The 14233-nt window shown below is 37.0% G+C and overlaps 1 protein-coding gene across 2 annotated transcripts in view; it reads right to left on the reverse strand.

Annotated features, from left to right (window-relative positions):
* Positions 1-14233, reverse strand: part of LOC131681538 (uncharacterized) — a 516112-nt gene that overhangs the window by 477071 nt on the left and 24808 nt on the right. For both annotated transcript variants that reach the window (XM_058962362.1, XM_058962361.1), the window contains exon 2: positions 11258-12773. In XM_058962362.1, the coding sequence (XP_058818345.1) occupies positions 11258-11266 (9 nt within the window). In that variant the 5' untranslated portion in view covers positions 11267-12773. The remainder of the gene's footprint in view (positions 1-11257; positions 12774-14233) is intronic.

Consider the following 14233-nt stretch of genomic DNA (forward strand, 5'->3'; position numbering starts at 1 on the left):
GTTGCTTGCATCAGCCGATAGCATGGAAAACTAGGTTATCCTCACGAGATGCTGGTTTCAGCGCTAAAAATGCGGCATACCATTATTGCTCGGGAAATGCGCTATTGCAAATGCGGAACTAGGCATGAAGGAACGGAAAACTTTTGGTGCTATGTATGGCTGTGAGGTTGGGATGGTTGGACAGTGAGTAGTCGATTTGTTGTCACCGGCGGAAGCAGGAATCGTGAAATTATAGCGACAGAATGACTCAACTAACAAATATGGTCCAATTATATCTGCAATATAATATTCGATACTTCCTATTCATCCTAGTTTAGCACGGACTGTGCATTGCTACAGAAGATTTTGGAGCATGTATCAAACATCGTATCAATACTGTACATGCCTGTTTAGATACATTTTTGCGAGGAAACGAAAGTCATCTTCTCAGTAGCTTGCGATCAGATAGTGGATGGCGTTTTATTTTCCTATCTAGTGCACATGGGCGTGACAAGCATCTTGTTGCTCAGAATTAAGCTAAATTATAGCTTTGTTAATGGGAAAGTTTTTAATGCGAAATGTCTCGAAGCGAAGCTAAAGGCAGGCTGGCGAACTGCAATTGTTGAAAATCTGCGCTAAGTAAAATAAATGGATAGCAAGTTCTTGATGTTGATGCAACATTGGAATAATATATGGATTTCTGTTCATCTTTTAGACTTTCTAGTTTATTGTACTAAATTGGTACATTGTCAAATGAACTACTTGCTTCTCTCTCGCTAGTAGTTGGGATAATTATAAAGTAAGGTTTTCAGTTCAGTTAATTTTGCACCGCTTAAAAAAAATTCATATCCTTGTCGTGAAAATAATCGATATTTCTCAGTTGTAGCCCCAGATTGGTTTCTCTTATTTCTTTCTATAAGAAATTTGCGAATTCTGTTCGTCTTGCTAGTTTGTCTTCTGATAAAATGATATTTGAATTAAGTATTATTTTAAACGTTGTCTCACATACCGGCTTGAACCTTCGTTCGAACCGGTCACAAATCTTGATAGCTCCCGTTTTACCTTGAGTTTTTCAACAGCAACAGTCTTTCTCAAGCAGTGTTGTCATAATCATAATCAAAAAATTAAAAATCAATGATCACCGTCGAAAAAAATCTTCGATGATAATCGTTTGCATTATTACCACCATCATTATCATGGACCTCATAACTTGATACACCGAGAGTGATTTTGATCTAGTATTCTCGTTTTCAATTTTATGTGCCCGTTGTCACCCATTGCTGTGCTCGCAACGGTAACCAAAATAAAATCGCCACGTGATTGCCACACATTCGCGTAGAAGGATTTTTTTTCAAACTTCGTGAACAATTTTTCTCAGCGTTAAACGTTTATCGGCTTTGTTGGCAGCAGAAAAGTGAAGTTTTCGGCTGTGAAGTTTTCGGTTTCTAGTGTTTTGGCGTCGTTAGCATTAACATGGAGAAGCTGCAAGATAAAATATTGAAGGCAATTGAAACAACAACGGATGGAAAGCATAAGTGCATAGTTAGCCGTGGGTGTAATTACATGCAGCAGGGGAAATTAGTTCATGGTAATTTCATTCGACACGTTAGAGCATTGCATGCAGATAAGTTGGAGCTTTTGGAAATTCCTCCGGCTGCAGCTAAAACAAAAATAGAACCACCGGCATTGAATGGCGAAATAGCTCCTCCGAAAAGGTCAAAGAAGACAAATAATGTCCCCGTCGAGATTGATCGGAAATCTATCATAGAGGGAAGCCTTCAGTTAGCCACAGTGAACGCCTTATCGTTGACCTATCCTGAGTGGACTGGATTTAGAACATTAGTCCAACCTCTGTGGAATTCTGTTGGTTTGACCATGAATCGCAAGAAACTTGGAGAGCTAGTTGAGCAGGCCGCTTCCATAGCCAGACGGCTGATTACCAATCAACTGAAAAACCAAATGGTCAGTTTGAAAGTGGACAGTGCATCGCGAAGAAACCATCATTCGTTTGGAATAAACGCACAATTGACCATTGACGGAAAAATCGTTTGTCGGAACCTGGGTAAAATTAAAAATGGGACCTTCATTTGGAGAAATTTAATCATCTTTATATCTTTCTAGTCATAAAAGAAATGGTTGGAAGTCAGACAGCCCAAAAACTGCAGGAGACCATAACCAGTGAAGCGCTGGAAGCGTATGGATTGCGACCGGAGCAAATATATACTATTGCACACGATAACGGTAGTAACATGATAGCATCGGTTTTGCGATTACGCGAGGCACTGTCGCATATTTCAAATGAGAATGAGGTCTTGCATCAGGAAAAACACGCTATAGAAGCAGTTTTTGATATTGCTCCCAGCCATCGATTAGCCGATTTGAATGCTACAGACGAGGCTCTTGCAGAAGAGGATCAGAATCGATCCGAGCAGCTCCACGACGAAGATTCAGATACATCGTTTTCTTCGGATTCTGAAAATTCAGATAACGAAAATGTTGAATGTGACGAATCGGAACATTTTAAACTACTTTCAATAAGCAGTACGCGTTGCGCAGCTCACACATGTCAGCTAGCAGTATGGGATGCTCTTCGTAAACACACCAAGAGAATTGATGACATCAAAAAGTTGATTAAGACTTCTAGACAGGGAAAGTATAAGCCAACATTTATCGAAAGTAAAGCCCATTATTCTCCATTATCGAATGCGACAAGATGGAATGCCGTTTATATGATGTTAAAGTCATTGAAAAGTCAGAAGGCGTTTTACCTTGTCTTAGAGAACAAATTTAAAGAAATGAGTAAGTTATTTTGTTTATACTGATTGAAACCTATCTTTAAACGTATACAGCAGTTTATGTTACCTATCAAAAACATTATTGCTTGATATCGCTGTATTGCTCTTTCCAGCATTTTCAAAACATTGGACGTTTGTTGAGAGATTTTGCGATGCCTTAGAACCGGTGTTCTACCTGATGATATATCTTCAACGTGAACACGTCCCGTTATCTGCATTTTATACCGAATGGCTCATTTGCCAAGCACAATTAAGCTTGCTGAAAACGAACACACTTGCAGCAAAGTTGTTGAAAACCATGGATGCGCGTTTACAAAATTTGATTAACACAAATCATTTCAAGGCTTGTTTATACATGGACCCAAGATATAATTACTTGGGTTCCAATCGTATTACGGCTGCAGATAAAGCGATAGTTCAGGTATTATACCATTTCATAAATTTTTCTAAGAACATCTGGTAATTGATAATCATATATATTTAGCGTTACTTACTAGAACTATGGGAGCGTCTTCAAGAACTAAACGGTACTCAGGAAAACTGTGACCACGTAGATTCGCCTTCCGAAAGCAGCTTTCTTGAAGAATATCTAAATGATTATTTTCAAAAAGATTCTTCCAACTTGGAAGTTCCTGAGCTCAGGGCCGCACACGATACAATTTATCAATTGATCAAGGAACTAGAATTTCGTCCGAAGGTACCGATAACTAGCCCAACCTCGTTTAAATTTCAGCATACAATGCAACCGTCTACGACAGACGAGAACAAGAGTTCGCCTGTATCACAATATAAAGAAGCATTCGATGTATTACATTACTGGGTTGGTGAGAAGATCAAAAGACCGGAAATGTTTCGTTTGGCGATGGTAGTTCTTTCCGCCCCCTCCACACAGGTGACAGTAGAACGTGCATTTAGTGCACTGAAACTTGTTTTAAGCGATCATCGCCAGCGCTTAGGAGACAGACGGATACAGGATCTGATGGTACTGAAACTCAACCCAGATTTGTTACCACAAATAGCAGAAGAACTAGATACCTTTAATCTTTGATTGCATATAAACATATTGTGAACTTTACTTAAGAACTGAATTTGAATAAAGCTAAAGGGTTAGAAATTGTGTAATTTGCTGTTAATTCATCATGTCCATTTTTATGAAGTGTTTTGTAATATTGAATAGAGATGGCTGAACCGATTTACACAAACTTAGTTCCAAATGAAAGGTATAACGCTCCCATAAGCTATTAAATTTTAGTTGATCCGACTTCCTAAAACACTTTTTCCGCGAATTTTTTAGAACTCTGCGCGAAGCGATTTGATCAAAACTTTTGTACATTATGTGTATCATTTCAATAACATGCTGTAATTTTTCTCTAACAATATATCGACAAACGACTCGGTGACGAAGCTTTTTGTAGAACGTCTCTGGAAAAACATGATTTGCGGTGCTACTTGCCATTCCAGAGTTACAGGTTGGTTAGTAAGGTTGCACTGGAATTTCCCATATAAACCGTTAAAATCGTTTCCAAACACATTCCTCCAACATTTCGAAATATTATCACATGAAGATAACATTGAACTCATGGCGATTAAGCCAATTAAATAATATACTTTTTGGTTCAAAGTGTGTCAGCGGCGACTTTCGTGATAGTCGTGGAATACATTCTAAGTGTAATAAGAATGTAATAGACATTTCCACAATTATATTAAACATAGCCAGCTAATGAATCACAGTTTGAATAAAATGAGAAAGTCACAATCGCACCACTAGGTGCATTAAAACGGGATTGGGCGATAATGATGAAAATCCAACTGGTCAACTAAAATCCTAAAACTGAAACATGTTTAATAGTATAGGGACATTCCTAATATTGTAACGTTAAATTAATATTTTGTTTCGCTGCATCAGAGAACATTTTTCCCACTAACAAATTTTTGGGCCCTATATAACTTCCTGCATCTTCCGTTATATTTACCTCTAGTTGTTCAATCGCAGCTACTGCAAAATTCCAGACGAAACTGATTGAGCAGTGCGCATAATAAAATATCAATATCACTCATCACTGATAATTGGTGAGATTGATTTTCTCTCTATATGATTTTATGAGAACGTGTGAAAGAAAAACTAATCACGATGATGAGATCGAAGAAGGCGTAATGGATTTCATATTTTCGTTGTTTTTCTAAACTCGTCCGTGATTTTGCGGAGAATTAATATCGAGTAAGAATATCAGTAGTAATTTTATGCGTTACCGATTTTTGATTTTTTGATAATTTCCCAACACTGTTCTCAAGACTACCTATATTTTCGCTCGATCAGTCTTTCTCAAGACAAAAACATTTTCCAAGAATAATTCATCCTAAAGAAATATTTAATTCTTCCAACATGTCTGGGTCCTCCCAGAAAGGCCGTGTGCCAAAAATTAAAACTAAACGGAAAAGGGTATCTTCTCCACCCGAAAATTCAATTGATTGCAGCAAATTATTCGATGTTTTATCCGAATGTGAAGCCGATGAAATTTGTAAATTTCCTTGCATTGTGCATAATGCCAATGAAAAGAAAACGCAATCACCTCCGCCTGTAAAAGCACACAAAAAATAATGAAATTTAAACGACATGTAAATCAATACGAATGTAAACATTAGACCTCTCTACATTTTGAAAAAGTTTTGAAATATACATGGGTCAGCTTAAATTTTTGTTCTAGGTGTGAATTTAAGAACTTTAGCCAAAAATAGCTTAATTTGGACATGATTTAGAGGTGTCTCCAATCAAAAATCGTGTTTTTGGTATGTTTCCATAGGAAGATCACTTACACTCTGATTTGACAGGCCCTACATGCCCACATATCATCAAAGGTTGTTCCTTACACATATCTTAATATGTTTTAACAGGTGAACATAGCTCTAATCGCAATAGAAAATTTGTTAACTGGATTTTCATATAGAAAAGTACATCAAAACCAAGAAAAATTAGTAGTATTTTTTCTTGGTTTTGGTATTCTTTTCTATATAAAAATCCAGTTACCAAAATTTCTATTGCGATAAGAGCTATGTTCCCCTGTTAAAACATGTTAAGATATGTGTAAGGAACATGAGCATGTAGGGCTTATCAAATCAAAGTGTAAGTGATCTTCCTATGGAAACATATCAAAAACGCGATTTTTGATTGGAAACACCTCTAAATCATGTCCAAATTAAACCATTTTTGGCGAAAGTTCTTAAATTCACACCTAGAACAAAAATTTGAGCTGACCCATGTATATTTCAAAACTTTTTCAAAATGTGGAGAGGTTTACTAAACATACACAGATTGGGGACCATTCATAAATTACGTTACGCTTTTAGGGGGGGGAGGGGGTACAACAAGTTGTGACATAGGGGGGAGAGGGAGTTAGCTAGATCGTTACGTAACATGTTTTCACCGAAGAAAAAAATTTTTTTCTGGGAATTTGTTACGTAACAGGGGGGGGGGGATGAAGAAATTTGTGACAATTTGTTACATGGGGGGAGGGGGGAGTCAATTTTGGGCAATTTTTGCGTTACGTAATTTATGAATGGTCCCTTGAATCAAAACTTTGATTGAAAATTACGTTAAAATCAATGCACTCAATTGGAGCATCAAAAAGTATACAATTTTACACTTTCGTTCGTGTCATATTACATGTCATTCATTTTACAGCAATAGGCGTGTAAAAAATACATTGAAGTGCATTGGTTTTCAGTTTGAAGGAACTGTAATTTTCAATCTACGTGTAGGATTATAATAAAATTCGTTGAAGAAAGCACGACAAGTCGTGTGGATTTTTGGTGGAACTTAATTTTACATTTATATTCATGCTCCAAATATGTGCATGAAAATAAACTTAAAATTACAAAATATTTTTTTCTGTGAGTGATGATCTCCGACTTCAAAGCCTTTCGAACTGAGCTTTCAACGTTTCTTCCGGACGTGAAAGTCTCTTTTCAGATTGGCCGAAGAGGAGAATGTCGAGTTACAGCGGAAGAATTGATTGGCCACAAACGACTACTCCAGTATCTTACGGAGAAGTTATATAAATTTTATTCATATGATTTCAGGACAAGTAGACCATTCAAGGCTGTCTTGAAAGGGCTACCACAAGGTCAAAGTTTGGATGAAATATCCAACGAATTGAAAGATTTACTTGGTTTTTCTCCTTCACAAGTTATTCTTATGAAGAGAAAGGCTAGCGGCGATAATACACCAGTACGCTCTGGAATTATCCAGGAGCTTTATTTAATTCATTTTAACCGTAATGAGGTTAATAATTTGAAAGTATTTGAAAAAGCACGTTTTATGTTCCACGTGCGAGTAAAGTGGGAATATTATAGACGACATGGGGGCAGAATTCAAAATCTGACCCAGTGTCGAAGATCCCAAGGCTTTGGGCGCGGCACAAAAAAAATGTCATTTGGATTCCAAATGTATGATCTGTGGTGATAAATGGCACACGAAAGAAAACATGTCCGGTGAAAAAAAAAACACAAAAAGTTTCAAATGCGCTAATTGTAGCGAAAATCATAAATCGAATTTCTGGGGTTGCTCTGTTCGAGAAAAAATTATAAATTCTCAAAATAGATTAACAACTTCTTCTACCTCCGTCACACCATCCTACAATGGTGTGTCATCTTATGCTTCAGTGGCAGGTAACAAGGCCAAAATAACGGCTACCGTTACCACGCCTACAAACTCGTTTGCACCCAACGTTTCCTTTAGTCCAATGGACCTAGGTAGCGAAACGGAAGAAAAATTAAAATACTTGCAAGACTCTATGTTACCTATGATGATTGCTATGTTAAATTCTACCTCCATGTTTGAAGCTTTTCAAGCGGGATAGGAATTTGCTAACAAAATTGTAATGAAATTAAAGTTTAACAATGACTTTAAATAATCTTTTAAATTTATTAAATTGGAATGCTCGTTTATTAAAAACGTGCGAAGACGAATTATTCAACTTCTTGAGGATACATAATGTGCATATAGCCGTTGTGACCGAAACTTTTTTAAAACCAAATATTAAATTGAAGAGTAACTCTAATTTTGTTATTCATCGATTTGATCGAATTGTTGGATTCGGCGGAGGAATCGCAATAGCGGTTAATCGCAGGATCAAACATTCCGTTACGCCGTCTCTTGACACCAAGGTGATCGAGAGTTTGGGTATCGAAGTTGAAACTGATCTTGGTATCATTTTTATTGCTGCAGCCTATTTGCCTTTTCAGTGCACTGGCGAGCAAATTAATTTCTTGAAAGGAGACTTACAAAAACTTACAAGAAATCGGTCGAAATTCTTCATAATCGGTGATTTTAATGCCAAACACCGAGCCTGGAATAATGCTCAAAGCAATTCCAACGGTAAACTACTTTTTAATGATTGCTCTGCTGGTTATTATTTAATTTTGTTCCCGAATGGCCCTACGTGCTATTTGTCTGTAAGGAATCCATCAACAATTGATTTGGTTTTGACAGATCAAAGTCACCTTTGTAGCGAATTGATTACACATGCTGACTTTGATTCTGATCATCTTCCAGTAACTTTTTCACTTTCTCAAAAAGCTGTTTCCAATCCCATTAGCTCAGTGTTCAATTATCACAAAGCGAATTGGGAAAGGTACAAAATATTTAGAATAATTTTAATCATGACCTTGATTTTCAAAATAAAGCTGACATTGATACGGCATTACAAAATTTAAGTAATTCTATAGTTGATGCTAGAAATTTATCAGTACCAGCAACACAGAAAAAATTTACTACTCCTATTATTGACGACGATCTTCAACTTCTGATTCGCTGATTGTTTGAAGACGTCAATATCAACGTTCTAATGATCCTGCTATGAAATGTATCTATCAGGATCTACAAAAAGAAATTAAGCATAGATTCACACTCTTAAGAAATGCAAATTTCGCGAAAGAGGTTGAACAAATCAAGCTAAATTCTAAACCTTTCTGAAAACTTTCTAAGGTTCTTAAGAAACCTCAGAAACCAATTCCAGCTTTGAAGGAAGGAGACCGCATACTTCTTACAAACGAAGAAAAAGCACAAAAACTTGCTTAGCAGTTTGATAGCGTTTATAATTTTGTATTGTTTCTAGACGATATTGTTGAAACAAACTATGATGAGATCAAATCCATCATGAAATAATTAAAAATATGAAAGCTCCAGGTTATGATGGAATTTTCAACATCTTCTTAAAAACCTTCCCGATATCACCATGAGATACTCGGTCAAAACATTCAACAAATGTTTTGAATTAGCATACTTCCCTGAAAGATGGAAAAATGCCAAAGTTATTCCTATTTTGAAGCCAGATAAAACCCCAGCAGAAGCATCTAGCTATCGACCATTTAGTTTACTCTCTTCTATTAGTAAATTATTTGAAAAAATCATCCTAACTAGAATGATGTCACATATCAATGAGAATTCTATTTTTCTTCCTGAGCAGTTTGGATTTCGTATTGGACATTCAACTACTCATCAACTTGTGAGAGTAACTAACATGATAAAGGCAAATATCTCAGAGGGCTATTCCTCTGGAGTTGCTCTTCTAGACATCGAAAAAGCTTTCGACAGTGTTTGGTACAAAAGATTAATTGCCGAAATTTTCCAATTTACATAATAAAGTTAATTAAAAATTATCTTACTAACCGTACCCTACAGGTTTCTTATCAGAATTGTAAATCTTATAAGCTACCCGTTAAAGCAGGCGTCCCTCAAGGAGCAAGCGTCGCACCAATCCTATACAATATTTTTAACTCTGATCTTCCAAATCTACCTACAGGCTGTAAAAAGACACTTTTCACTAGCATCTCAGCCACTGGTAGGAGTCTTCGTATTATCTGTAGTCGACTGCAACGAAGCTTGAATATTTTCAATGATTACCTGAAAAATGGAAAATTTCGACTTATGCGGCAAAAACACAATTGATTGTTTGTTTCCGCATAAGCCAAGAGCTTCTTCTCTTAAACCAAATAATAACCATATTATCAAATGTAATGGTTTGAATTTAACGTGGTCAGATCAAGTTAAATACTTGGGTTTGATTTACGATAAAAAAACTCACTTTTAAGGATTACATTAAAGGAATCCAAACAAAATGCAACAAATATATAAAATGTTTATACCCTCTTATAAATAGGAATTCTAGGCTCTGCCTAAAGAACAAACTATTAATTTATAAACAAATATTTAGACCGGCAATGCTATATACAGTGCTAATCTGGGCAAGTTGTTGTGCTGCTAGGAAGAAAACGCTTTAAAGGGTTCAGAATAAAATTCTGAAAATGATTTTGAAGCGTCCTTCCTGGTTTAGCACAAATGAGTTGCACATACTCGCAAACATAGAAACATTAGAAATTATGACGAACAGTATTATAAGTTTCAGCGTGAAAAAAAAACTTTTTTTGCGATTTTTTTAGAACTTTGTGTGAAGCGAATTGGATCAAAACTTTTGAATATTTTAGTGTTTTAATACTGTAATTTTTCTATGCAAAAATATCGACGAACGTCTCGGTGATGGAGCTTTTTCTAGAACGTCTCTAGAAAAATATGATTTGCGGTGTTACCTGCCATTCAAAACTACTTAACCGATTTCTTTCGAACTTTGCATACACATTCTGTATAAAAAATACCACCCCTCCGTTGAGTTTTATGAAATTATGAGACTATGTCTAGGGACTAGAAAAGGATATTTTAACAGCTTCGGTTTATTAAAATGAAAGAAAATAATATGTACGATTTTGTCAATATCTCCATTTTGTCTGCTTAAAATAGACCAAGGGGTTGATTAAAACGGATCTTCGCTATACTCGATAAACCTAACAATACTTTTGGAAAGCGCTTGACAATTAGATGATGAAAATAGATATTTAGAACCTTTTTGAAACCCAAGATGATGAATTCCGGTTAAGCAATATTTTTGATATCCCAAGCAATATGGATATTTCTGGAACGCACTTGACAAATAGACGATGAAAATAGTAGTTTTGTGCCATTTTAGAACCCAAAATTACGATTTCCAGCTGAGCGATTTTAAATAACCGTAACCATAAGGATATTTTTGAAATAGGCTTGACGAGTAGATGACGGAAATCGATGAGTAACGTCATTTTGAAGGCCAACATGACATGACAAAATCGGTACTATATAAGTTAAAATTGTCTGCCGTCGCTTCAGACCCGGAAAAAAGATGTAAAAAATGGAGGTCCGGGAATCGTCTCTAAATTCCGAAGTCTCCGGGTCAATCCTAGAGTGGTGGCAACCCTACGTGTTATTAGATTATCTGGAGTGAGAATTTTTTCATCCACGCATAATCGAATCTGATCTGTATATCGAAAAATCAGGAAGAGTTGGAACTTAGAAGACACCAACAAGAACACTTAAGCCAAAAATTAGGATCAGTCCTGTTTCGTCAGGAAGAATAACATCCCTAGTCGGCGAGTATAAATATTAAAAAACCACTTACCTTTGACATATTTTCATCCAAATCTAAACCAACTCCCGTACTATTTCAAGCACACTGATCTGCACGTAATCGGACGTCGATCAGCAGTCAACCGTTACCTCACCAAACAGTTCAACGGCCACAGTTTTGACAAAACACGCAATTCCCAACGCACTGGGTCCCCTGTTACTCTCAACTCTGCTCGCTTCGCATCCACTCACTGACTTGCCGGAACAACAGATTCACACACACACAACGGTGCATTAGCTGATTAATCTTCGTATCCCTCTCCTTTCACTCTGGTGGTTTCAGCTGTCACTTGCTACTCAGTTAAAAAGCACATCCAATCGAACAATAGCCTAATAATTTCGCACCCCCAAACAACCGCAATGGGACTAACTGCACAACGAAAAGGCGTCACTTTTCTTTCCTTTTCTTCCGAAATCAGTGTGTGTGTTTCTGTGCAAAGAAGTGCCAGGTTTAATTACTTTCGGTTTATGACTAATTTCAGTTAATTCCAATATTTGCCTAGAGATTTTCCCCTTTCTCGAACTGTACGTACACCTTCAAATGGATATTTGCAATCTATGCACACTTGATGTTTGAACTTTTCCATTCAGTTCCCACTGCTCTCACTCGCGTATTTGCCTTCGCTAATGCTTCGGCGCTAAAAAAGCATCTCACCCGGCTGATGAATTCGATTAAAAAACGAGGGAAAAGTGCAAAGAAAATAAATTGAATTTAGACTCGACTTGTTTCGCGCTTTGCGCCGTTCGGTCGAAAGCTATTCAGTAACGCGTTTTCAATACACCTGACGATGTTCACGATAAGCTCCCAAAATTGCTACTCATCAGCTTGTTGTTCCGCTGCTCCGGTTGTGCTCGAAGGGATCTGAAGAGGGTGCAACGGTATATTCACTTTCTTTTACCACGTGTAGTTTCCTATTGCCACCGCCTATCTCACTCACCCTTGTCTCGATTGGACCGGGACCGGCGAACAAAGTACTTTTCTCAATCACCGGCCAAACCTTCCGCAAACACTCTTCATCGGCGTCATCCGTCTATTCCGGTGGTCTTTCCACGAGAAACCGAAATGTATCGATATTTTTGCTCCTATTGTGTGTTCGCTAGCTACAAGTGCGACTTTTCACCGACGGCAAACGAATGGGAGAGGAAAATGCACTGACACAATCGATTTTCTTCCCTCGTCGTCTCGTCCGCGAACTCAGCGGTTGGACTCCAAAAGTTAATGATGATGCCGTGCGGGGAGCTATATGGTACTAAGTTAGCCAACCGTAGTGAAATCGCAGATTGTTGTTTCGGTTTCTCTTTCTTTTGGTTTTTTTTGTTGGTTGTCACTATGTCTAATCACTCACACTTCTGCCGTCAATGTACTTCGCCAGCTGAGTACACTTGGTCTAATACATACACAGGCCAAAATTGGTACAGGAGTCACTTGACAATCAAAATCTCGGTAGTAAATTGGCACCGAAACGAGTTATCCAACAATCGGTTGTTATGTCTGCACACATTTAACTCTGAAAATGAAAGAACAAAAAAAATCTGTTATTTAGATGTACGCATTGTTCCACTGTCACTTATCAAATTATAGTCAAATATCATCAGGAATCAGTAGCGTCTGGCTCAAATTGCACGTTCTCCTTGTTGATTGGAGATTTGTGCCTTGCCAAGAATCGTCTTTTCGTCTTTCCTGATGGGAACGATTAGGGAAGTGGTAAGGTTGGGGGTAACGAAAATAACTACACAGAACAATTAGAACATAGCATGGCCAATTTTGGCCCTTAGGGAGGGTACCGCAGAATGTCGGCACGTTGCGTAGTGGTCCAGAATTCAAGTTTAACAGGAATTTTAAGTTCTTACTAAAACTAAACAGCTTAGCTTTATTATGCCTTTGAAAAAGTTTTCGTAGTTTGTGAGCACCTAGTTTTTACTAAAACAACAGTTAGGGTGGTTCTAATTTTCCCAAAGTCAAAAAATAACTTTTAAAACATTCTAGATAGAGCCTTACAATCTTCAGTGAAGTTGTAAAACGACTAATTATAGAAAAAAGACAAGAGGACAACCTTAACTTTTAGCATAATATGCTAGACGATATCAGAGTCTTTCGACATTTATTGAAACAATGTTAAAAAGTGTTGTGATGACGCCATAATAATCGAAAGAGAAAGTAAACACAGAGAGACTGCCGTTTGCGTCTATGCCCTTTTCACATATCTATCTAGATTTGTTTGCCCAATGAGAATAGCAGAAAAGTAAAAAAAACCTGTTTTAATCCACCTAGTGGTGTAATTGTGTCTTTTGCATTTATCAATGACCTATGATTTAACCCATTCATGCCCACGTTGTTTGTGGACAACCTTTTAAAACAGCTAAAACTTTTGATTGAGGCAAAAGTTGCTCACAAAACAAGTAAGGCTAATAAAGGTAACTATTTCCTTTCTTTTGAGTATTAACAGTTACAAGGATCAGCTCTAGAACTGAAGTTTTTGTAATTAGTCTGATTGGATTCCGATAAAGCAGTGCTGCCAGGGGCAGTTTACATTGACGACGGAAATTGATTATACCTTCGTTATGTTGCAATATTATTGAAAACTGATAAAACTTATAAATTTAGACTATCTTTGGCTACGTTTTCCACGAAATTGGACTATTGTATATATTCTAGGAGAATTGTATTGAGCATTGGAAGGTAAAAATTGAGCAGCTTCTAGCACTGCGAGGGAAGCACTTATCTTTATGAAAAAAGGCTTTTCGTATTTCTTGACATCATCGTTTTCAAGGAAAAAGTTTTGAAACCCTACATTCACTAGAAAAAAGTTTGGCATGAAAAGGTTAATAGCTGGATACGTTCAATATAAAATTGTTAAAATGTCGATTATATTCTTATTACACTTGGTAAATATACATGAGTACACGACTGTCACGAACATGATGAGCAAACTATCGACGCTGACACACTTGAGGAATTCCACGAAGA

The sequence above is a fragment of the Topomyia yanbarensis genome, chromosome 2 (genome assembly GCF_030247195.1).
Source record: "Topomyia yanbarensis strain Yona2022 chromosome 2, ASM3024719v1, whole genome shotgun sequence".
In the NCBI taxonomy this organism is placed as follows: Eukaryota; Metazoa; Arthropoda; class Insecta; order Diptera; family Culicidae; genus Topomyia; species Topomyia yanbarensis.